This window comes from Pelodiscus sinensis, chromosome 15 (assembly GCF_049634645.1).
Source record: "Pelodiscus sinensis isolate JC-2024 chromosome 15, ASM4963464v1, whole genome shotgun sequence".
Taxonomy (NCBI): Eukaryota; Metazoa; Chordata; order Testudines; family Trionychidae; genus Pelodiscus; species Pelodiscus sinensis.
This window is the reverse complement of record NC_134725.1, coordinates 6,625,824-6,651,986: the sequence shown is the minus strand read 5'-3', so window position 1 is coordinate 6,651,986 and position 26,163 is coordinate 6,625,824. Positions and strand designations below refer to the sequence as shown.

Sequence of the window (26,163 nt, the reverse complement as noted above, 5' to 3'; positions counted from 1 at the left end):
AATAGGGGGCAGAGGCCCCATGGGGCCCTGCTTTCATTATCCCTGACTGTTCTGGGAAATTGCTCCAATAATGAGAGCAGCAGTGGGAGGATGAGTCATCCCATAAAATTCCAAAATGAAATTCTCATGTAATGCAGGAGGAGGGACTACTGCATGAATAAAGTAGAAAGGTTTTGGAATTTAAAAAAAAATTGCAAAATTGTACTTCTCAGCACTTTCCATCTGATGACCTCAAAGCACCTCACCAAAACCAATGAATTTACACATACTCCTGTGAGGCAGGCATGTATTATTATTACCGTTCCTTTTTTCCAGACAGAGAAACTGCTGTTTTTTATAAATCAGTGGGAAAACTCTCCTGAGAACAAGTCTTTCACGATGGGCCCAATGTCCTACTGGAAGTCTATGACAGGCAGGGCCATTAAGAAATCCCCAAATCTACACATTTCTAGCAGTGGGGAGCCCAGCCCACTGGCTGCATTGAGGTGGGAACATCACCCAGAATTTCCCATGTCAGGGCTGTTTCCTACTCTGGGAACACACAGGCTACGTCTACATTGGCATCCCTTTCCGGAAAAGGGATGCTAATGTGACGAGTCGGAATTGCAAATCTGCGGGGGATTTAAATATCCCCCGCGGCATTTGCATTTACGTGGCTGCCGCTTTTTTCCGGCTCGGGGATAAGCCAGAGAAAAGCGCCAGTCTAGACGTGATTCTCCGGAAAATAAGCCCTTTTCCAGAGGATTTCTTATTCCTACTTAAAAGTAGGGGGGGATAGAAGTAGCTGCCACCACCAAGTGAAATAAAAGAAAACCCCCTTTCTTCTTGAGCCCAGGAAGACAGCACTTGGACTTCTTCCAGCAGGGTACCCCCATGCTTCTTTACCACAAGATAGTGTGAAAACAATGAGAAAACAAGCTGCAGTCTCTGGTATCCGACCTCTGAGTCTGAGGCATGCATGTACACCCACACAGACACTCACACCCACACACCGCTCCTGTTTCTTTCCAGAACACTAGGCTCAAATCATCGTCTTAAAAACTGCTTTTATTATCAAAACAAAAAGATCTACTTGACAAAGCATATTTGGTTGGTAGGTGTTACAGAGCAACTGAGTAAAACAAATTAGAACACAGAGAACATCTCTGGGTGTGCTCTTAGATAGTGAGTGGGGGAGATCCACACAGAGACATTTTACCAAACAACCAAAACAAAGAAAAATACCCTGATTGCGACTGAATGCACCTTTTCCCTCTACTCACGATCCGGGCTGATCCATACTTCAAGGCCCAGTTCACTCCTATGCCCAATATTTCTTATAGGCATGGTAACTCTCATTACTGCCTCTGCTCCCTCCAGCCCGTAACTTAGAATTCTCTTTCAAAAGAGAGCAGGCAAGGTATCTAAATACAACTCAGATTTCAGCACTGTATCCCCTGTGGTTCTTCTGGCCAGAAAGATCAGCTTTCGAAAGGGAGATCGGAAGAAGATATGCAAATTCCTGCAGCATTTGCTTATCCTCTTTCAAAAATGGAACTTTTCTAGACAAAGCCTTTGTCACTGGGTGCGGCGCAGTGCTCCTCCTATCCATCACACCCCACCTTCCCCAGTGAGGCTGCCCCTGACCCCGACACAGAGTGAGGGCTGGCTCTGCCCCTCTGTGCTAGGCGTACCAGGTGTGACTGGGCAGGCTCAGCCCAGCATAACCCAAGCATGCAGGGCTTAGAGTTGGAAGATCCGGGGGTGGGGCAGTCAGGGTGTGGGTGGCACAGGGGGAGATCTGGACGCACAGGGACTCGTTGTGGGGTTCTGCTGTAGGGGCGACGGGTTGTGCTCAGTGGCTCAGTGTGCTTAGTGGGGAGTCCGGGTCCTGGGGAAATGGGACTTGATGGGGTGGAGCTTGCTGAGGCTCCGTGGGATGGGAGTCTGGGTGTGGGGAGCTCGTTGGATGAGTCCAGGTGTGGGGGAGCAGGGCGTGTCAGGGTGAAGGTTACAGGGTCCTGCTTAACCAGGGAGCCCCAGCTGCTGCTGCTGGGACCTGGCATGCAGGACTCCTGCTTCCCCCCAGCATTCTTCTCCATCTCCCCACTGCCGGCGAGGAACCCAGGGAGGCTGCCCTCCCAGCACACAGGAGGGGAGCCCAACGGGCACTAGAACTCGGCCAGCAAGCTGCGTTCAGCAGGAGAGCTGGGCAGCCCTGCATTGGAAATGTCAGCTTGTGTGTTCCATGCATGCTCTGGGGCGGGCGGTTGAACCTGACCCTGAACCTCTTCTGGTCCATGCAGGTTCCCTGCCACTAGCCCTTCCCTGCCCCCCGGGAACCTGCATGGACCAGAACAAAAACATCAGTCCATGGAACCAGGCAGGGGTTTCGTCATGGAACTACGGCAGCTGTGGGGGAAGACAGAGCCTTCCTTTGCCTTATAGACATGCCACCCATGCTCAGTATTACAAACACCTTGGGAATAGAGAATGTTCATAACTAATTTCCCATGTCTTTTGGCCAATCCGTACAGTCTCTGGGACAAAGGACTGATGGACACAAATCAGACATCAGGAATGATAACACACACAAACCTGTAGGAGAACATTTTAACCCGCCTGGACATTCAATAATGGATTTAGAAGTAGCCATTCTTTTACCAAGGAATTTTATTACCCAAGTACAGAGGGAGACTGTTGAACTGCAATTCATTTACAAGTCTGACATTATCAACATGAACTTGTATACAGATATTAACAGGTTAACGCACAAGAAAGGCAATTTCCCCTGCCTTTGAAATTCATGTGTACATATGAAAAGCTATGAAAGGGACACATCCAATATGATTCAATTAGCATCATTAGCACTGGTCCTACAATGGATAGGTAATTGCTCTTGCTGTTATACATTCTTTGGACTCTGTAATTCCCACTCCAATTCATCTGGTGAAGTGGATTTTACTCATGAAAGCTCATGATATATCTGTTAGTCTCTAAGGTGCCACAGGACTGCTCGTTGATCATGAAATGTTCATAACTCTGAACAAAAAGTTATGGTTGTTCTTTCAAAAGTTTACAACTGAACAATGACTTAATACAACTTTGAAATTGTACTACACAGAAGAAAAACAAAACCATCTTTTAACCATCTTAATTTAAGTGAAATAAGCTCAGAAACAGTTTCCTTACCTTGTCAATTTTTTAAAAACTTTCCTTTTTTAAAGCAGTGTAGAGTTTGTACAATACTGTACTAAATTTGCTTTTATTTTTCCTCACCTCCAATCCCACCTCTACTGATGCCTGACTGCATATTTTTGGTTCCAAATAAGGTATGGAGATTCTGTCTCTGGCGTTTGTACTTCTGAAAGTCTACGTTAGCTCTTTATTACCACCTAGAGGAAATAACTTTAAGAAAGCTTTTACTCAACCGCGAGTAATCTCCACTTTCAAATGCATTACTATGAAATGCAAAATATCCTTTCACCAATCTAGGAATTTTTATTTTGAGAGAATTGATAGAGACATTTCCATTTATTTGCAATGTAGCATGAACAGTTATATTCGATCACAAAGTTGTATGTATCAAAACAGCTTCTTACCACGAATACATTGAAAATAACTGATGTTTCTGAACAAAATGTTCAATGTGAAACGCACAACAAAGAAAAGGAAAAGAGTTAGAAAACCAAGAGTTTCCTAGGCCTGCTTCAGACATGTCAAACTGTCCACAGAACACTGATGATACAAGGAGTCCTACCTGTGCCTGTCAGGGGAACAGCTGCTATCTTTCCTCAGTTATTCCTAACTGTCAGGGTGGTCAAATATTGGAATAAATTGCCAAGGGAGGTGGTGGAATCTCCCTCTCTGGAGATATTTAAGAACAGGTTAGATAGACATCTGTCAGGGATGGTGTAGACGGAGCTTGATCCTGCCTTGAGGGTGGGGGGCTGGACTCGATGACCTCTCGAGGTCCCTTCCAGTCCTATGATTCTATGATTCTATGATTCTATTTGGCTGTCATCTCATCAGCTGTTTTTCAGATGCTGGTTGTCCTTTGGCCTTTAAGTGTTTGAGAAAAATCTAAGCTCCGGTGGAGACCAACATTTTTATTAATCTATAATTACAGCTAACACTGTATTTTTCTCTTCCTTGTACCACCGTTCATTTTTTCACTGATGAATACCAACATGGCTCTTGATTTTTACTACAAATTGCACCGCTATAAACTGGAACTTTCTGGTCTGGCAACATCCGTGGTCCAGAAGAGTCCTGGCTCACTGCAAGGAGTGGGGGGCTGGGAGCCAGGATGATATAGGGGGAGGGAAGAGCAATATGTGATTAGCTGGGCTGCACGTGGTAGTGGGCGGGGGAAAGCTGAGAAACCTGGTACATGGCTCAACTGGACTGTGGAGGGGGGAGGGAATAGGAGCTGGTGCATGGCTCAGCTAGACTGGAGGGGCAGCTCCGTTGGGCTATGGGGGGAGCAAGAAAGATGGCTGGGGAGGGGGCAAAGCAGGTGGTAGAGCTGGTAGCAAGGGGGAGAGCCAGAAATGACCTCCCCTTATCCAGAAAAATCCCTCATCCAGGACCAGTTAGGTCCCTAGTGAGCTGGACCAGGGAGGTCCAACCTGTAGTGCAGTGGTTGTCCACCTATTTACCATTGTGTATTACACAGGCCACAGCCAATACTACCTCTATGGCCCTGAGGAGGTCACATGTGCCACTGATCTGTGCTGATCGGGCCACGAATGACCTGCGGGCCACGAACCGCTGCACTAGTGAGAACAACAGTTTCCACATCATCAGAGTGCAGACAATTTCTGCCTTTATAAATATTCCTGTCCAAGCAGCCTTTCCCTTTGACTGATGTTGCACTGATGTAAGCTCAGTTCTCAGGTTCATTTACCATCAGGACTTCAACGGGGGAACTGGGAGAGAAGGGGTGAATGCTTTTACCTCTTCTTTTTAAAACAGTAACCGTGGCAAATGGAAATTCTGCTTAGTCATCTCCACTACCACCTACTCCCACGACCCATTTGGTAACTGACAGCATCAGGGGCTATTCAGGAGGCTATGTCTTCTCCCCATTAGGAAAGGAGGTTTGTCCTGGTGTTGTCTGAGGACATACAGCCTCTTCCCACGCCGCTATGGAGCATGTTGTTTACCAGCTGCTCTCCAGCCTCCAGACGTAGCTACATTTCAGTGACCTCTGTGGCTGGAAAAGTGACAGAATGGAAAGGGCTAGGGAGACATCAAATGGCGTGATAATTGTGGCTGTCGTCTTGCAGTCATTTATGAACATATGAACTAACTTTACATGTGTGAGCCGTCCCATTAAACTCACGGGGCTATTCAACTTGCGGAAAGTTGCACATGAGCATGAATGTTGGCAGGGTCAGGGCCCATGTTTCAATTCCATTCAATCTATACCTCTTTCTAAATTAGACTAATGAGATTTTACATATTAAATTTAATCGGAGATTCATAGAATTTAAGGCCAGAAGGGACCATTAGACCATCTGGCCTGACTTCCTGTATAGCACAGGCACAGGCGCCGAATCTGCGGGTGCTCCAGGCCTAGAGTACCTAGGGTTGTTAGGTGTCCGGTATTCACCCGGACAGTCCAGTATTTTCACCTCCTGTCCAGTAAAAAAATTCAGAGAATACCAGACACCTAAGATGTCCAGTATTTTCTGATTTTTTCCCCGGCCAGGAGGTGAAAATGCCGGGCATGTGGCAACCCTACAAACACTCAGCGCCCGGTCTCCCCAAGTCCCCCCCTGCCTCCCAACACCCGCAGCCCCCTGACCCCAGCCCCCATGCTTACCTGGTTCTGCAAGGCTGCCGGCACAAAATGGCTGCCAACCAAGGGGAAGCATTGCTCAACCTCTCCCCTATTCCTATCCCTGCACTCACTCTTAAAGGGGACATGCTGTTTTAATGCCGTTTTATTTTAATTTTTTTTTTGGTCTCCCCTCCCCCCCTTTTTTTCCTTCAACAGAATTTTTTCCGGGTGTTTTTTGTGGGGAGTGTTTGGTATTTTTGTTTCAACCATCTGGCAACCCTAAGAGTACCCATCTGCAACGAAGCCCCCTCGCCCGCTACCTCCAGCCCCTCTCACCTGCCAGTGACCTCACGGACAAATTCCTCCCCCTCTCTCTTAGACCATCCAGTCTGCTGTGAACAGCTTTCTCATGTCATGCAGATTGGCTCTAGGAGGTAGGGGGAAGAGCTGAGAGGAAGGTGCTTTTGGGGTGTGGAAGAGGCAGAAAAGAGGTGGGGCAGAGGCAGGAACTTGGGGGTGGGGTAGAGCTGGGTGAACTGAGCACACCCCAGCTGAAGGGGAAATCGGTGTCTAAATGACTGGCCAGAGAATTTCTCCCACTTACCCCTGCATTGAGCCCAGTTATGTGTATGGTTAGAGCAAATCTTCCAGAAAATCACAGGCTATTCAGCCAGTTCTTAATCCATTTAACATGTTCTTTGTTGATACTGTATAGTGCTAAATTTTCAACAGAATATCAGACAGTACTTCTGCATTACTCACCTAGATCCCTTGCAAAAGTCTTAACGGTAGCTACATACAGGTAATTACATATCAGTCAAATTTGAGATCTCATCAAAGAATTAAATCAGGTGTGATCCACAAGACCTATTCTTCGTAAAACTGTGTTGATTGGCATTAATTACATTCTTATCCTTGATTCTTTATCAGTTGAATTCCCATGTTATTAACCTTTACATTAATTTGCTTAGGATAGGCTAGCCGCTAAGACCCAAAGCATCCCACTTGTCCTTTTTGAATACAGGCACAAAATGAGCACTCTTCTACTTGTCTGGAATTTCCCCAGGACTCCATTTAAAATTAACATCCACAGTTCTGAGATTTCTTCAGCCAATTCCTGTGGGACTTTTGCATACAAATTAGCTAGGCTTGCTGACTCTTAAATGTTTATCTCTAAAAGATGTTGCTTAACATCCTCACTTATGAATAGATGGAATGTACTTTATCATCCTTATGTGATTCAAATGCACCATCTTGTTTCTTTCCAAATACAAGACAAATGTTTATTGTACATTTCTGCCTGTAATGTAACATTATTAACAATATTATCATCTCCATCTAATAATGGACCTGTAACATTGCTAGGATTAATTCTGTCCCTAATATACATTAAAAGCTCATTATTGTCTTCAGCCCTGCTAGTCATATATGTTGTCCTGATACATTTAGCTTCATTTATGAATTTTCTACACTTCTTAACTTCTTATATTGATTAGTATCTGTTTCTTCTTTTTTTTCTGTATGTTATATATTGCTGACTTCGCTTCACCTCTGAACTAGGACGTATCTTCAGCCAAAGTGGAACTTTGTCTTAGCCAACTAATAAACCTTTCTTGAAGAACTCCCAGGCTATGTCTACACTGGCGGGTTGTTGTGCCAGAAATATGCAAATGAGGCTAAGCGTGGAATATCACCGAGACTCATTTGCATACCTAATTGCGGAAGAGGTTCTTGCGCCAGAAGGAGTGTCTACACTGCCCCTTCTTGCGCAAGAAAAACCCTCTTGCGCAATGTCACTATGCTGATTATTTTCAGGAATAACGGCATTGCGCAAGAGGGTTTTTCTTGCGCAAGAAGGGACAGTGTAGACGCTTCTTCTCGCGCAAGAGCCTCTTCTTCAAAAATGGCGGCTCATTAGGTATGCAAATGAGGCTCAGTGATATTCCACGCTTAGCCTCATTTGCATATTTCTGGCACAACAGCCCTCCTGTGTAGACATAGCCCCACTGTTCATTTACATTTTTCAGTCATGTATCAATACATCTTACTCATAATTTTCCTAACTTTGGAAAAGTATTTCTTTTCAAGCACCAAGTTTATATATAACTGGTTGGGACTCTTCTCTGCTTGCCCATATTGAAAGTAATCAGGCCATGATCATTGGTCCCTCAGCAATCACCAACTTTGAGTCCAGGGATTAATTCATCTTTATCCATTGCAAGGAGTTTCACAATGTTGTTCTCTTAGGATGGGTGCATTATCAATAATTTTTAAAACCAACAGTGATGTTTTACAACTGTCTCCATGAATCCTGCCACACTTATCTCCCAAATGGAAGTTACTCTTAACAACTAGGGATGTGAAGGTGTAAAGGTGTATATGATTAACCAATGAGTCTGGGGCTCATCAGTTAACCTCCATGGTTACACACACATAGGCTGCCTCTGTATCAGAAGCAGCAGAACTGGAGGGGTGTACGGCGGGAGGAGACTTCACACGCTCTCCCGCTTCCAAGTCCTGATTGGCCTAGGGGTGGGGGAGCGTGCGAAGCCTCTTCCCGCCCTGCCAGAGACGTGTGTGCCTAGTGGGAAGGGGGGGCCAATTATGGTCCGAGGATGGAGAAGCCCAGAACCATCCTGGCCCCGCCCCTTCTGATTTAGGCCCCGCCCCTTCCGGGGCTGCTCTGGGCCAAAAATGATTGCCCACTCCTGCTCTACAGCCTTGTATTTATCCTGCCCTGACAACCATGAATTTCTCCTCAAAGATGTGGCCCTCAAAATCAATGGAGACTGCAGGGTATCAAACCTGTCCTACGTGAAGCTCTCTGCCTCAACCAGCAATTAAATGCAAATTCTTCATCAGTGATCATTTTTCATGATAATTAAGGATGTTAAAATCCGGTTAATTGACTAATAAGAACATAAGAACGGCAGTACTGGGTCAGACCAAAGGTCCATCTAGCCCAGTATCCTGTCTGCCGACAGTGGTCAGCACCAGGTGCCTCAGAGAGGGTGGACCGAAGACAGTGATCATGCAATTTGTCTCCTGCCATCCCTATCCAGCCTCTGACAGAGACCAAAGACACCATTTTATCCCCTGGCTAATAGCCTTTTTGGACCTAACCTCCATGAAATTATCTAGCTTCTCTTTAAACTCTGTTATAGTCCTATCCTTCACAGCCTCCTCTGGCAAGGAGTTCCACAGGTTGACCACGCGCTGTGTGAAGAAGAACTTTCTTTTATTAGTTTTAAATCTGCTACCCATTCATTTCATTTGGTGTCCTCTAGTTCTTCTATTTAGGGAACTAATAAATAACGTTTCTTTATTGGCCCTCTCCACACCACTCATGATTTTATAGACCTCTATCATATCCCCCCTCAGTCTCCTCTTTTCTAAACTGAAGAGTCCCAGTCGCTTTAGCCTCTCTTCATATGGGACCTGTTCCAAACCCCTGATCATTTTAGTTGCCCTTTTCTGAACCCTTTCCAATGGCAAAAATATCTTTTTTTTGAAATTCCATCAACTAGTCGACTAGTCAATAGGCACTTCCGCATTCCTACTTCCCCCAACTAACCCTGCATTCTGGGGAAATGCCACACAGAGCCCAGAATCAGCTGGGAAGTCCCCAGCTGATCCGGGGCTCCACTGCTGCCCCTTTGATACATGTGGAAGTGGCATTATGCAGCGGCTGCCCTTTTGAAACGCTGCTTTGGGGTTTCAAAGCGGCAGTATCCTGCACAGCTGTGTGGGGCGCTGCTGCTTTGAAGTACCTTTCCCGCACCCTTTGCTGCCTCAATCTCATAGAGGCAGCAAGGGGGTGGGGAGGAATCGACTAGTTGACTAATCAGATAGTCTTTTGACAAGCAAATGTTTATCAGATAGTCGACTAGTCTTTAACATCCCTAGTGCTAATACTAATTATGCCTCTGCTGAGGTGCTTTTATTCAAGAGCATTTGATTTCACACATTTAGCATCCCCCAAGTATTTAGGTTTGTTTGTTTTCATGGAAAATCTGTGTTTACAAACTGAAGGAGGAGAGATCTGCTAGCTCCCACATCACAGTCACCAATTTTTGTGATTTTATTATGAGTCCTATAGATCAGTGGTTGTCAAACTACAGTTGCCACCCACTACTGGATCAGACACTGGTTTGCATTGCTGAGGGTACTAAAGCAAGCTTCCTGCCTGTCCTGGCCTCACAAATCATACTGCACCCCCCCCCCCCCCGAGGTGGCCAGCTCCAGCTCCCAAGGAGGGGGTCACAGATCATTAGGGATAATAAGCTCCACTTTCAGCCCCCACTCTCACCAATTGGAGCTGGGCAGTAGTGCCTATGAGTGAGCAGCATCCTTACATACCTAAAGGGAGGAGTTGGGCCTTCTGCTGGCTGCTTTGTACATACTGTATATTCCGGCGTACAAGACGACTTTTGATGTTAAAAAACATCCCCCAAACATCGGGGGTCGTCTTGTACGCCGGGTATACATCCCAGGCGCGCCTGGGATGCCCCCCCGCCGGCTTCCCCCGAGGCTTTGCAAAGCTGCTGCGGCTTTGCTCCTGGTGCCTCTGGTCTGCTGGGAACCGTCTCCAGCAGACCAGGGACACCAGGAGCAAAGGAGGCGGAGGGGCGCTGGGCTATAAGATGAAACCCTATCTTTTAATTAAAAAATTAGGGGGTTGTCTTATACGCCCAGTCGCCCTATACACCGGAAAATACGTTGCTAGTGTAACCCATACACCACCAGGTGGATTTGAACCTGGGATCTCTACAGCTCAAGCATTGAAGCCTCTACTACAGCTTGAGCTATAAATCCAGCTGGAGTTCAGCTGAGGCCCTAGAGCTCCCTGGTTCTGATCTCTCTCTGCAGGTGGTCTAAGTGCCACTGCATGGGACAGTGAAACATGCTAGGAGGTCCTAGCGCTGGGCGTGCAGTAACCAAGTTAAAAGCGACGAGGAGTCCTGTGGCACCTTATAGACTAGCAGATGTGTTGGAGCATGAGGTTTCGTGGGCACAGACCCACTGCGTCAGGTGCATGTCAGATTAGGTGGGTCTTTGCCCAGGAGAGGCTCTAAGGTGCCACCGGACTCCTCGTGGCTTTTGCAGATCCAGACTAACACGGCGGCCCCCCCGAGCCTTGACCAGTTAAACACGAGGCGGGAGAGGCGCCGAAAGGCTCCAAAACCAAGTGGCCCCCGTGCCGATTTGTACAGTGTGTAAGACCAGCCGCGGGAGGCTGTGCCTAGCTGAGCGCAGGCAGGTCCCAGCGGGCTGGGGGCACCACCAGCCGGGGTCCCTGCAGCTCCCGGGGCTTGCACAGCCCCGGGCTCCTGCAATTGGGGTGCCTTAGCGCCCCTTCTTCGGGCGGCCCCAGCGCTGCAACCTGCTGTTCAGGGGGCCTGGCCGGTGGGTCCTGCCCTAATACAAGGGCCACAATCGCTCCCCCCGCCCCGGGGTGCCTTGGCTAGCAGGATGCAGGCCGTTGCCAACTTCCCGGCCGGGCGCCATTGCCGCGAATGGGGGTCCGGACGGCCCGCTCGGGAGAGTTGGCAACGTTCGGATGCGGAGGAGGGAAAGCGCCACCTCCCCACTGCGCATGGGCACCGCGCGCTGCTTTCCCGCCCGCCCGGGAGAGGGGTAGGGGCTTCCGTCACTGCCGCGCGCCCAGAGAAGTGACGTCAAATGACCGCGCCGGTCCCGCGCGGGGAGGAAGACGCGGCGGCGGGTTGAAAATGAGGCGGGGTGCGCGGGCCGGGACAGCGGGCTGAGGTGCGGGGGGGCGGGGCCTGGGGGGGGCTGCGGGCCGGGCCCCCCGGTGTCTGCCCGGGGGGGGGCTGCGGGCCGGGCCCCCGGTGTCTGCCCGGGGGGGGGGGCTGCGGGCCGGGCCCCCGGTGTCTGCCCGGGGGGGGGGGGCTGCGGGCCGGGCCCCCGGTGTCTGCCCGGGGGGGGGGGGCTGCGGGCCGGGCCCCCCGGTGTCTGCCCCGGGGGGGGGGCTGCGGGCCGGGCCCCCGGTGTCTGCCCGGGGGGGGGGCTGCGGGCCGGGCCCCCCGGTGTCTGCCCCGGGGGGGGGGGCTGCGGGCCGGGCCCCCCGGTGTCTGCCCCGGGGGGGGGGGGGGCTGCGGGCCGGGCCCCCCGGTGTCTGCCCCGGGGGGGGGGGGGGCTGCGGGCCGGGCCCCCCGGTGTCTGCCCCGGGGGGGGGGGGGGCTGCGGGCCGGGCCCCCCGGTGTCTGCCCCGGGGGGGGGGGGGGCTGCGGGCCGGGCCCCCCGGTGTCTGCCCCGGGGGGGGGGGGCTGCGGGCCGGGCCCCCCGGTGTCTGCCCCGGGGGGGGGGGGGCTGCGGGCCGGGCCCCCCGGTGTCTGCCCCGGGGGGGGGGGGCTGCGGGCCGGGCCCCCCGGTGTCTGCCCCGGGGGGGGGGGGCTGCGGGCCGGGCCCCCCGGTGTCTGCCCCGGGGGGGGGGGGGCTGCGGGCCGGGCCCCCCGGTGTCTGCCCGGGGGGGGGGGGCTGCGGGCCGGGCCCCCCGGTGTCTGCCCGGGGGGGGGGGGCTGCGGGCCGGGCCCCCCGGTGTCTGCCCGGGGGGGGGGGCTGCGGGCCGGGGGCTGCGGGCCGGGCCCCCCGGTGTCTGCCCTGGAGGGGTTGCGGGCTGGGCCCCCTGGTACCCACTCCTGGGGGGGGTCCCAGTTCTTGGGGCAGTTGCAGGTTGGGCCTCCATATCCAGCTCCTTCGTAGGGTTTCCTCCCCAGGGGGAGGCTGCTGGGACCTCAGCATTCAGGGCCCTAGAGGGGTCTAAGCACCCCTGCTCCCTAGCCAAGAGAAAATCTTCCAGGAGCCTGCTTCTCTTAGTCCCTTCTTTGTTCTTTCCTGAGAGACAGCAATTTGGGGGTAATGTGCTTGTGCTCTCCATGTCGGTAGCCACCACCTCAGGGGGAACTGTAGCCTTAATTGTTTGCAATCTCTCATCTGGGTAGTGTCTTCTTTCTGCAGCTGGACCAGTGCTTCCCTGAACACGTCATACAGTCCATGCTGTATGAATTGCACCCCCAGGTACGGTTTTGTGCTCCTGCAGCAGCTGCAGTCTATAAGCAAGGCTCTTTTTGCATCCCCCTTTTGCCTCCCACTCAGTTATGTTTTCATTATGAATGTGCTAGCAACTATAAGGGGAATATAATGTAGTTACCATTGTTAGGGATCTGTCTTGGTTTAATCCCGTCACAGAGCCATAATAAACATACATTTGCCTGTTTTTGTGCATAAACGTAAACGTATCAGTGAGTTTTACCAGTGTTATAACATGAGATTTTAATATTCATGAAGATGTTTCTGACTTTTCTTTGCAGTGTTTTCCTGAGGCCATTTTGAGTATTATAGAAAGACAGTTATGGCTGTTCCTCACTTACAACAGCCTAGCTTCCTATTGGTAAGTGCCAGTACGAATGGTCATCGGTATTAAGAAAGTATTATAATGCTATTACTTTTGACTAATGAATTGCTAGATAATCACTTAAAAATTTTCATCCTCTACACATTAATTCCTGGCAAATTATCTACAAGAAAAATGCACAGCGTATAATCCAAAAGCAATCTGTGAGAATGGCATGGAGAAAGTTCCAGATCCTCTTCTCAAATACTCTAATGCACGGGTTCCCAAACTTTTTGACATGGGGACCAGTAAATCCATTCACGAACTTTTGGAGGACCGGTAACATTCATTTGCATATTTGCATATTCATTAATCAAATGATGAATGTTCAAGTAAGTTGTTTCTAGTCCTCTCAAAGCCCCAGTGCTAGCTTTAGCAAAGCTTTTGATATGGTCACCCACAATATTCTTGCCCTCAAGTTAAGGAATATGAATTGGATAAATGGACTGTAAGACAGACAGAAAGCTGGTTAGACCAGGGTTTCCCAAACTTTTTACTTTAGTTGGAACCCTTTTTTTTCAGTTCTGCTTTTTGCAGCCCAAAAATATAAACACATAAAAAACAAACTGAGAAAATACCAGACATAGAACATGTTTGGTATTTTCTCATTAGGTATGTTTTATTATTATTAGATGTATCAGTTTGTAGTTTCGAACTGCCTGGCTGGTAAATGTGCTCAGACTGCATGAGTGTGTCTACCAGCCAGACAGTTCGCAACTACTCGAGAGGGGGTGTGTGTGTGGGGGGGAGGCACAATAGAATCCCTGGGCTGGAATCACTTGTGCTTTGCGGGGTGGGCAGCGCCCCAAGATCTGCATATGGCCGGGTCAGTCCCACTCCCTGCTGGCTGATTTGCTCCCCCTACTGCACCTCTGGCCAGCCTCGCTTCCCCCAATCCCCTCCCAGACAGCCAGTTCTCCTTGCTTCTCCTCCCAATCTCCCTTGGCCAGTCCCACTGCCCGCGTCCAGCCCTGCTTCTGGCGGCCGCTTCTCCTCCCCCCTCCTCCATCTTCCCTGGCCAGCTCCCTACCCCCAACCTCGCGCCCCCTGGCAGCCCTGCTTTTGTCAGCCTCCCAATCTCTCACGGACAGTCCCGATGCCCAAGGCAAGCCCAGCTTCCAGCGGCCGCTTCTCCTCTACTCCTTCTCCTAATCTCCCCCGGCCAGCCCCCTGCCCAGCTCTGCTTCTGCTGGCTGCCCCTCACCCAATCTCCCTGGCCTGCTCCGATTCCCCCGTCCAGTGCTGCTTCTGATGGCCGGCTCTCCCCTCCTCCTCCTCCTTCCTTCCTTTCCCCCCTCCTCCCAGGTACGCATCTGCCGGGAGCCAGAAGATCCAGCTGCAGACTCTGCCCAGGCCGGCCAAGGGCTTGGGGAACCTGGCGCCACACAGGCACTCCGGGCCCAGAACATCCCAGCAACCACACCAAGGCCCGGTGCTTTTTCCCTGTAGCCCAGTACTAGGCCACGGCCCATAGTTTGGGAAAGGCTGCTCTAGTGTTTGTTGGCCATTCTAAATGTTATGTAGTCCTATTTTCATAGAACTTAAATGGTCACAATTTGACTACTTGTTCTTTATTTAAAAATTGTAATGTAGGTCAAAGTAGGTTAAAAAGTCCAAGTTTAAAATATTAAGTCTTATGATGGAAACAATGACAGCCTGTTGCTTTGTTACAAGCGCAATATATAACACTGTTACTACAGAATTCTCTTCCAAAATCTTTGCCAGTGTTGTCCTTTTTACTTTCTCTTGAAGTGATCTGATTTCAGTTTCTGTCCATAACAGGCCAGTTTGAAGGCAGATTGCATGAACAAGCCCTTTGTTCAGAGGTGCCATGATCTGGAGATAGTAATTGAAGACTTTCCTGCCAAGGTACAGAGCAGCATCCTTTATGTTAGTGTTTGAGCTATGCTTCAGTGGAGTTGTATAATTCTTATTTTAATTTTTTTTCATTTGTGCCTTTTGTAAAAAATTTGAGATCCTTATGTGAAATTTTAGGAGTTCAGTAGTTTCCCAAATGTTACATTGCTGTTCCATTAGTAACAAAACTCCAATATTTTAATTGATCACATTTAATTGAATGCTCTGCACAGAGAAGTGTGTCCTGGCAGTAGCAAAAATTATGTACATGACACATATTGACTGTAGTTGGTGGAAATTGTGTCATGCATTCAGATGTCTGAAATTTAGGTTCTTCCAGACAAAGAATCTACTTGAACAGAAACCTTTCTTTTTTAAAAATTATATTTAGCTGTCATCTGTTATGATTGCACTTTTTTTTTTCTGGTTGTTTTCCTGTAGGAACTGCATGCCATCTTCCCATGGCTGGTGGAAACTATTTTTGGTAGTCTGGATGGTGTTATTGTAGGTTGGAATCTTCGCTGTTTGCATGGAAGAGCAAATCCTACAGAGTATGCAATTGCCCTGGATTTCCTGGACCCCAGGTAACTTCAGAGCTGTGGAATATACGTGGTGAATTATAAACTGGTATTTGACTGACTTCCCATTATTTAAACATATAACTAAAATAAGGGTGGGAAGAGAGATGCTCACAGTGTTTTTCCTTGTCCTTGCTTCCAGTGGCCCAATGATGAAGCTGGTTTACAAACTCCAAGCTGAGGAGTACAGATATGAATTCCCAGTCTCCTGTCTTCCCGTAAGTAACTGTTAAAGGCCGTGTAAGAGAAAATACACTATGGTATTTGAGTTACTATTCCATAGCATAGTAGGCTCTGGAGACTCGCTTTTTAGCTTGTTGATTGTTTCAGAGGGCTGTTAGAAGCAGAGAATGCATCGTCAGGGATTTCATAGGAAGTTGTGCTGTTAGCTTGTATTACGATCAGCAGGGCTCGCCAAGCTGTGGCAAGCCCCGCTTACCAGCCGCATGGTTCAGGATGCTGTGCATGCGCAAACTGCGCTGCGCATGCGCTGATCTTGCTGCAGCGCCATGCCGGGCTATAATCTACTTGTCTGTGGCTCTAAATTGTCGAGCCCTGACTATGAGCAAATTTCTGTACTGTTCAACTAAGAAATTTCACTTTTTTTTAATTTGGATGCCAAAAGGGGCACAAGACTATATTTGTCTTAATTATCAGTAAACATTGGGGTTTAAAACTTCTCTTCCAAGCTTCTCTTACTCCTATCATCACATACCTCTCAGACACTTCATTTTTGTCTTAATGAAGATTAGCTATCCTCCTGGTCATGGAACATAACGTTTTATGGTTGAAGGAAAAGAAGTGTCTGTGAAAGCATTGTGAAATAACTTTTCCATTGCTACCAGATAGCCATAATCTAATAACAAGAACAGATATCATTTTACAATTTAATACAAGAATATATTCTCAAATGCATCCACATTTTCTGAGTAGCTTGATAGAAATCTCAATTCTCCCTGTCTTTTCAGGGCCCTGTGAAGGCTTCAATGCAAGAGCGAGTCCTACCAGAATGTTCACTGTACTACAACAAAGTCCATTTCCCTCCATCTGGAGGCCTAGGTTCAAACTTGGCCCTCAGTATCCTTTTAACAGTTGAAGAGTTTATATTTTTTTAATTCCTTTTAATATTTTAAGCTACTAAAACTGAGAAATGCGGTTCTGTTTCTGTTTGTTTGTTGAACTTCTACAGTGAAGTGTGTTAGTCCATTACTTCTGTGTTCAGATTGCAAACACGGTAGGTGAATCATTAGACTTAAATTTGTTTGTCATTGAAATCTTGAATCTTTAACAACAGCTATGGTAAAATTCTGGCCTCATTGAAGTTGATGGCAAAACTCCAATTGACCTTCAGTGGGGCCAGGATTTTACCTTTCATGTTCCATATATACTTCTAGGTTGTTTGTCTGGTAGAATGAGAGAACCTAAATTACCTGACAGTGTCTAATAAACACTGGGAAGAGAGTGAAAGCTCAAATCTGAACTTGCTGTTGAGCTATAGAATATCTTCTAACCCTAGCACTGAGACACTGAAGTTTTAAAAAGCCAGTAAGTTCATATTGTGTTTCCTGTAGCTGTACTTATTGTATCCTTGACTTGTCTCTCCAGATCCATTTGAGTATTACATGTTTTATTTTGCAATAAGTCTTATCACACAGCGGGTAAATACATTTTATGTTTTTTTACCTTTAAAATGTTTTATTCTGGCAAGCCATTTCTTCACTCCACTTTGAAAGCTTCCATCTCTTCTCTAAATGCATGAATCCAGATAAACTAAATCTTGTACCTGTTAACTTGTAAATACCATTTGGTATGATGAAAACACAGGTAATGATTATAAACCTCTATAAAATTATACACATCCTTCCTCTTCTCAGTGCTGCATTCCATTGTTGGTGGCTGAGGATGAATAAGGTATAAAAATGTCAGCTTTCTGTGCACTCTATACCTGCTGAAAATGTGGGTCATCTTTTTTCCTTTGTTGTACAGACAATGCACATAGCAATCTTATATTGGACATTAAACTTCCATTGTTTTTAGCAGTATCTACTGGTGCTGTCAGATGTGAAGTCCGATATGGTCTACGGACTCATTGCAGAAGAGCTTATGAAAATATAGATCTTTAAGAACAGAATACAGTGATCGTCCAGTATGATTTTTTTATAATGTAGGCAATATAATTTCATCCAGTAATTGCTCCATCAGACCCACAATGAGCTGTATCAGGTCCTGAAATCCTGGTACCCAATGACTTATTGTAACAGTCTTTGTATTTGCTTATTGTAGCTATATGTATATATTCCAGAATTCTCCCACTACCCAACATGTCAGCCCTTCCAACAACGCTTACTTCACTCTAGTGGACACATACCTGAAATGGTTCCTCCCCACGGAAGGAAGTGTTCTTCCTCCACCGTCTTCCAATCCTGGGGGAGCCATCTCTTCACCGGCTCCTAGGTAATGACTTTGTAAACTTGCACTCTTAATGATAGACTACTTGAGTATTGCTCACAAACTGGCTTGCTTCAGTGTTGAGTTTGTGCCACAAATTGTGAGAAAATACCACCAATTTTATATTGTGCACATGTATACTAGGGATGTTAGATACAGTGTAGTTGAATAGTCGTGTAACTGCATGAAATCTTATCAGTTAAATGACTATTCGATAGTCCCCAGGGGCAAGTCTGGCAGCCAGTACACTCCTAGCCCTGCTCCTGGGGAGCCCCCTCTGTATCTGACAGAGACAGCAGCATGGGCAATGGGACAGGTGGCACTGTGGAGCTGGTGCTGGGGGAAACTGACTCTTTAAGCTGGTTTCCCTCCCCCCAGCACTAGCTCTTGCCTCGGGGGGAGGGGGAAAGAGAGGAGAGGGCAGGTGCATCTGCAGAGCTGGCACTCATGGAGAGCCAGAGTTGACCCCCTGCACATATTGGCTCCAGCCTGCCCCCCTCATGCTGTTCTGCTGCTTCTATTAGAGAGGCAGCAGCATGGAGGGAGTGAGAGGGGGCAGGTGGATCTGGTGTTCATGGGGAGCCTGCTTAAAGCCAGCTCCTTATGGGCAGTGGCCTCCTCTTTCCCCTCACCCCCATCTTACACTCTCCCCTCTCTCTATCAGAGGCAGTATGTAGTTAAGATTAACCAGTAAGACAAGGCAACCTATAATAAACGTGATTGTACATATATAGTAGACTTATACAGGTGTCATTGAAAGCAGAGAAGCTTCTATCCTGACAGTTTGCTAGACTAGAATAGTGGAGCTGGAGATGAGTTATAAATATGGTTTGTAGCTCTTGGATTTTTTTTTTCATTTAGCACCACTAATTATGTTGCTTGCTATATGCTGTGACCAGTGTGGGGGGGACAGTGACCATTCACCCAGGAGTGGTGTATACTACTGAATGCATTTGCGTGCAGTCAGGGAGCAGTTGAGCTGATTTTGGCTGTAACTCCAGGAACCTCTCACATTCTAACAACTTTGGTGCTGACTTTAGACAATTATGGCAAACAGTACTTTGTGTGTTAGCTTTTTTATATTGCCTGCTTCAGTCATCTCTGCTGCTATAATCTTTCATGTCCTACTTGAGAATGTCAGTGTTTTCTTGCAAGCTATCAGTTGTTGTGGGTTTCTTACTAGATCTCTTATCCCCAAGCATGGGTAGAATTTTTATTTTACTAATCAGTATGTAACAAGGCATCAAAGTTTGTGACAGACTATGCATGATTCTCTGTTGATTGTTTGAACCACAAAGTAAAAGGGACCTGAGAAAAGAGTTTCAACCTCTTAATAAAGTTTAAGCTTGTATGTAGTTTTAACTTGCGTTTCTCAGTTAGCCGTGTAAAATTGACATGAAAAATTACTACCGTATGCACAAAATCTGTCTACTTATCTGCCCTTTACAATGATTAATAATGACAAAACTGAAATTCACCTGCAATGGTTGGGAATGTACAATTTTGTAAGGCTAATTTTTAATTTGGTTTTGTATGTGTTGTTTTTATATAAAAAAAATCTTTATTCAATAACAATAGCATTTTGTGTGACTTCAAAAAGCCATCTCTCAGGCTTTTTTCACACTTAAACTAGATTAAATAATTAAAGTCTGTTACTGAACCAGACAGTTGACTAATGACCAATCTCACAATCAAATTGAATAGACGGCAGAGCTAAATAAAAGCAGAATGCAGTGTGTGGTATGCACAGTAAAATTAAACATTATAAATGAAAATAGGCGCAGAATACTGACTTGTACTGTAGCTAGTAACTATAAACTCTTGCTTAATTTTAATTCTGAATTATGCAGATTTACTTACAAAAAATAAGAGTTTTATGCTATGTCCTTGTAATTTTAGTGTATGACTTCTGTACCTGTACAGAGGCCTATTGACTTCAATATTTATATGCACTTCTTTTTAAAGATCACCAGCAGTGCCTTTCACTTCTTATGGCATGCATCACACTAGCCTGCTGAAACGGCACATTGCCCATCAGCCTTCAGTCAATGCTGATCCTGCTTCCCAAGAGATCTGGAGATCAGAAACATTGCTTAAGGTGAGTCTGATTTATTTTCTTAGTTATTTCAAGTTAGAATGGCTGGAAAAGCTTATTTGCAGGTAAGTCTTTTTTTCCCTAACTGACAATCACGGTGCTTTTCCATTCCTCTCTAGTTTGCAGTCTGCTAGTGGAACTGAATAATGCAGCTGCTGTTTTCTGTTAACCTCTTGCTATGTATTTTAGAAATGTGCATCTGTCTGTCCGTCCATCTGTGAGTCTATTTGTTCCAGAACTCCTCCTAAACCATCTACATGTTTTGTTAGTCTTTAAAGTGCTACCAGTGTATTTGTTGTTGTTAAAGTTTTTCCTCCTAAACAGTAAGACTAAGACCACCAAATTTGGTATATAGCTTCCTCTTATCATAACATAAGGGGGCGGGGGTAGAGAAGGGGACTGCTAGCTACCTATTGTATATTTCAGAGAGTTTGTCTGTATGCCTGTTTGTGTGTGGATCTGTTCCCCACCCTTACCCCATCTGTGCCTGCTGCAGCTGCCATGAACAGGTGCTTCTCCCTTAGCCCCACACTGTTGTGGTGAGAGAGGACTTGGGTTGTCCTCTCTCCTCAGGGCAGTCTGTGCACTGTACTCCTCAGCCCCAGCCCTGCCCCAGATCAATGATTTGGATGAAGAAAAAAACTTTTGAGTTACGGACTTGAGCAATGCCAGGCATGTCTTCTAGTAACATAAAAAGACACTGCTACATTATTAAGCAACAGTTCTCATTCTCATTTGGATTTCAGGGGGCTAATTCTCTTCTAGCTTGTACCAGAGTTGCTCCTGGTTTAGGAGAACATCAGGAACTAGGAGTATATATATTTAAAAAAAAAACCCTTATCTCTTGCCCCCATGCTGAACTGAAATATTGATTTGTACAGTGTTCATGACTGTAGGATGTTTATGCAGAAGGATGATCTAGTGACTAAAACATGATTGGGAGTTTGTAGGTTTATTCCTGGCTCTGCCACAAACTTCCTATGTGATTCTGGACAAGATAATCTTTGCACCTCAATTTAGGGACTCAACCTGTAAGATAAGCATATGAGGACTGATTCATTAATGTTTTTGCGTTATTTGCATTTCTCTTATGACTTCTAGCCAAAGCATTAATAATATTGAGGAGTCGCTTGCTAAAAGACCTAAGTTGTTATCTTTTCCAGTAAGCAAGCAAGCAAAAATCAATTTTTAAATCCTACAGATTAAACTGTAATCCTACAGTTAAGGTGATCGGGGTCTCATCTCCCAAAAAAAAAAAAGCTGTCAGTGCGGTCAATGTAGTTTTATTTTAAGATATTGTGACTTTTATAATGTGTCTTTTTCAAATAAAGCTGCTCTTCCCTTAAGTATAAGGGTATGTCTTCATTATGGAGCTAAATTGGTACTGCTCTAAGCAAATGCAGTAGCATCAATTTGGTGGGTCGGTTGAAGGTATTCTAAATCAATGGGAGAATGCTTTTGTCAGTTTCTGTGCTCCCCAAGAAGTGTAAAGTCAGTCTGCCAGAGAAGGTGCTTGTGTGTGTCTTTCTGGCACCTCTCCCGCTGACTCAGCACATTGTAGACACCACAGTAAATGGATCTAGCTACATCAGCTTTAGTTATGTCATTCATGTCATGGAAGTAACATAGCAGATTGATTTACTGTGATTGTGTAGACCAGGCCTAAGTGATGTGGTTCTTGTTCATTTCCTCCTCCATGCTCCAGTCATCAGCTAGGCAGTTGAAAAAAACCCTCTTTAAATTATTCTTTCCATTGCCACATATATGTCTGTGTGTAGTCTGTAAATTCTTCTTTTCAAGGATAATGTATTTCTCTATATGAGGGAATTGACTAACATATATTGGGTGCTATTGCACACTCAATAATAAAACAACAGTATCTGAGAGTCATCCACTGAAGTCTGTGCCTGCATCACCCCCAAGCGTTTTGCTTTCCCTTGATTAACAAATAAACGAATATTTCACTTGAATTGATGTATCTTGGCCTTAAGAAACCTAACCTTATGTTGGTAGGTCTTGCTTCAGGATTCTTAGATTCTAAAGAGTAAACTGATCATTGAACTTCTATTCCTAAAGCAAGTTGGAAGGGAAGTGAATTCAGATGGAAGAGTCAAAAGGGATAGATAGTTCTGCTAAGGTATTTCAATTCAGGGATGGATAAGTAATAACTGTAGGAAATGTGTGATGTGCCTGTTACGTAGTTCACTTGCAGCCTTTTCCCATCTCCCTTAGAGAGAGAGACACACACACGTTCTTATTAAATAGATATGCCAGTTAATAAATTTAAAGCTACTAAACTTGGATCACTGGTGTTCCTAAATGAGTGAATACTGCATACAGATGTGGTTGCCTCATCTCAAAAAAGATACATTGGTATTGGAAAAGGTTCAGAAAAGGGCAACAAAAATTATTAGGGGTTTGGAACGGGTCCCATATGAAGAGAGATTAAAAAAACTGGGACTTTTCAGCTTAGAAAGAGGAGACTAAAGGGGATATGACAGGTGCATAAAATCATGACTTGTGTGGAAAAAGTGAATAAGGAAAAGTTATTTATTTACTCCCACAATATAAGAACTCGGTGTCACAAAATTAAATGAATAGGGTTAAACAAAGTTTTTCTTCACGCAGCTCACTGTCAACCTGTGGAACTCCTTGCAGGAGGATGTTGCGAACACTAGGACTTTAATGGGGCTAAAAAAGAGCTCGATAAATTCGTGGAGGTTAGGTCCTTCAATGGCTATTAGCCAGGATGGGTAGGAATGGTGTCCTTAGCACTGTTTCTCTGGAGATCTGGAGGTAGGTGACAGGAGAGGGATTACATGAGGATTACCTGTTGTGTTCCTTCCCTCTGTGGCATCTGGCATTGGCCACTGTCGGCAGACAGGACACTGAGCTGGATGGACAGTTGGTCTGACCCAATATGGCCATTCCTATGTTCTGCTATGTGACCTAAAGGAGGAACTCTTTTAGTGTTTCAGAACTGTTTACACAATTCTTCAGACTTTACGATGTACATCATGTTTCTTAAGAGTGTGCCATGAGTCCACTTGGGAAAAAACACTAGCAGCCCACACAGCTTTATTTTCCTAAAGCAGGGGTGGGGAAACTCAGGCCCAGCTTGCCTAGATCTAGCCTCTGAGGGTCAGGGCCTCCCCTAGCGTTTGGGAGCCCACACCGGCGTTTCGTCCCCGCTGCTGGAGCACACACTATCTACTAGGCTGGGCCCCCTAGGCTTTGTGTGGGAGATCACATAAGTGGCTTTTTTGCTTTTCACTTGTGTATGACCCTTAACTGATTTTTTTCTGTGGGTCAGCAGCCCCCAAAAAAGGTTCCCCACCTCTGACCTAAGGGGTCCATAGTAGGTATGTTAGTTTGTACATATTTACACAATTAAACAATGATAAACAATGAGCCCAGGCTTATCAATTAATCAAGTTAACCCTAATGGTTACACATACACGTCCCTCCCCTTGCTGCCTCTTTATCAGAGGCAGCAAGGCAGGGGGGAGGAGGGAGGAGCTGGTGCCCATGGGGAGTCAGTTTTTAAGCCAGCTCCTTGTGCCTGCTGGCCTCCTCCTCCCGCGCTTCTGCCTCTTTTATTTATATGAGTTGTTTTGACTTGTATAATTGTTTCCTCAGAACATCTAGAGCAGGAACATGTTCAGTGAGCATACAAGTAATAGCAGAAATAAAATGGGCCTCAAAAATATTGAGAAAAGAAATAGAAACCTTGGGTGCAGAGAGCTCTTGCACCTATGTAACAACATTGAAATGTAGTAGTTAGATTTGTGTGTGTGTAACTGGGAGAAGTTTTGGCCTAATGACTGCATTATGCAATGTAACTATACAGACGTGTGATTGCAGATCATGTGAAATAATCCTTAGGGATAATAGTATAATATGTATCAGACTTATCTCACTAAATGTAATACATTTAGCAAAGGTTCTTTCCAGGTTCACCATGTCTGTAAGAAATGAGACATCCTTAAGTTGTGTCTTTTGTTGAGTGATGTACCACAGTTTGTCCAGTCAAAGGCAGCTTGTGATTGATTATTCCTGGGGCCTTCCGCTTTTCCTCTAGCTAAGAAAGCATTTATTGTTTTGCAGGTTTTTGTTGAAATGTGGCTTCACCATTACTCACTGGAAATGTATCAGAAAATGCAGTCCCCTCAGGTCAAGGTAATAAGCCTGTGTGTCATTCTTGGATGTCTTTTGCTTGTTGGCTTCTTATCTTGCGGTGAACCTTTATCACTTCCCATCTTATGGCGGATTTTTAACTGGATGGTTACAAAGGAGCGTTCTTAAAAGCATACATCAGAGCTTCTAAACCTCAGTGATGAAAAGGTGTTGTGAACAAATGCTTGTGTCATCCAAATTTGCCTTTGTTGCAATAGCTATATAAGTCAACTTTTGGAATGGTATAACAATCAATGTTACTTGTTGTAATTGGAGTAGTAAATACTGGTAAAACCTCAGCATAAAATGCCTTGTTAAAATCCCACACAAAAATATCAACATGGCCCTACAAGAGATTTAAATTTGGTTTCTGGAGCTGACAGTGTTACAGAGGAATTAATGACACTCTTGATGATCCAGTGACATGTTTTTCAAGAGCAAAGATTTTAGCTTAAATCCAATTTCAAGGGGTTTTCATAAACTATCTTTATAGTTTTAATTGGTTAAAGCATATTCTGTGTTTCCTGTCCCAGAAACTGACCTTGTGAAATATATGCTGCATTTCAATGGTGGCCAAAAGTGCTTTCTGTGTGTATGTAACTTTAGGATCTCTTATAAGGTCTGACTTAAATAAGACATTAAATTGATTACAAGCCATTTGTTCTAGCTGTTCTAAAATAAAATTGATGTGCTTAAAGGGGAACCTGATATAGGAAGGATTGTGAATGCTGAGATTGAGAGAATTTGGGAGGGAAAACGTGGGACTAATGATTCTTAGGGGAGAAATGCAAAAGTTACTAAAGGATGTTCATGTGTGAAGGAGCAAAATAATTGCTTGACTGAGAAATTCTGATCATTTCATCAGATTATTAAACAAATATTTTGTTAGGAAAGAATGATGAAGTGTAGTGAGTTTGCATGTTTTTGTTCAAAAATTATTTGATATCAAAGTACAAACTATTCATAGAGATGGTAGGTCTCCACTCAGGAACCCCAGGAGCATGGCTGTGCACTGATGACGCATAGGCTTTGCTTTTAAGTACCTTTGTTCTCTGTCTGCATCGTATTTGTGCATGCAGCTTTATGCTGACGTAAAAAATGCATTGCTTTAAACTTCTCTCCTCTATTCACCCTCTGTAGTTGAGCCACTGTCCACTAATGGTATAGCAGCATTCAGGCAGACAATGGTTTCTTAGTGCTCATACACAGTGTGATTAACGCTGTGGAATGTATGGCTAGAACCTGAAGGGGTTTTACCACATAGGCTCCTACCCGGATGCCTGGATTAGGTTAGGATTGAGGCTGTGTCTGCCTGATGGCTTTCTACTTCTGTCCCTGATTATTTCCCAAGAATCACTAGCTATGGACATGTAGACAGATGACATCCTCCTGCTTTTTTGGTGGGTTGCTGGATAGGAAACAAGGCCACGTAGTGTCCTCATTCAAAAAGATACCTTCCTCCAGACCTTTGAGAGGTATGGCTTTAGAAGGTGTGGAGACAGCATCATCTCTCCAGTAGTGACTATTTAACTGACCAGGGTATTATGTGGAGGAGTTGAAGAAGACTAGTGAAGCTTATCATTCAGATGTGAGCAAGAAACTAGAACTTGCAAAAAATAACATTTCTCTGGTATCGAGAGGAGGTTTTTTAAATGGCTGCTTTTGACTGACAGTCTAGAGCACATCAAAACTTTTTAAAAAGTAAATTGAATAAAGACCGCATATCCTCCCCTATTTCCACGGCCCTTTCTGCATGTATAGAGCAGGGGGATGGTTAGTGCAACAGAAAGTCTTTATACCTGGGTCTCTTAAATCATTGCTGTTT

The 26,163-nt window shown here is 45.8% G+C and overlaps 1 protein-coding gene across 3 annotated transcripts in view; it reads left to right on the top strand.

The window, feature by feature from the left end:
- The first annotated feature begins 11,398 nt into the window (after positions 1-11,398).
- The window catches only part of SMPD4 (sphingomyelin phosphodiesterase 4), a 38,765-nt gene continuing 24,000 nt past the window's right edge, over positions 11,399-26,163 (top strand). For 2 of the 3 annotated variants that reach the window (XM_075897974.1, XM_075897972.1), the window contains exons 1-11: positions 11,399-11,536; positions 12,749-12,808; positions 13,102-13,181; positions 14,967-15,053; positions 15,483-15,625; positions 15,762-15,837; positions 16,588-16,696; positions 17,225-17,277; positions 17,922-18,073; positions 20,033-20,165; positions 24,270-24,341. In XM_075897974.1, coding sequence (XP_075754089.1) covers positions 13,143-13,181; positions 14,967-15,053; positions 15,483-15,625; positions 15,762-15,837; positions 16,588-16,696; positions 17,225-17,277; positions 17,922-18,073; positions 20,033-20,165; positions 24,270-24,341 — 864 coding nt within the window. In that variant the 5' untranslated portion in view covers positions 11,399-11,536; positions 12,749-12,808; positions 13,102-13,142. The remainder of the gene's footprint in view (positions 11,537-12,748; positions 12,809-13,101; positions 13,182-14,966; positions 15,054-15,482; positions 15,626-15,761; positions 15,838-16,587; positions 16,697-17,224; positions 17,278-17,921; positions 18,074-20,032; positions 20,166-24,269; positions 24,342-26,163) is intronic. The other variant, XM_075897973.1, reaches the window with a different exon arrangement.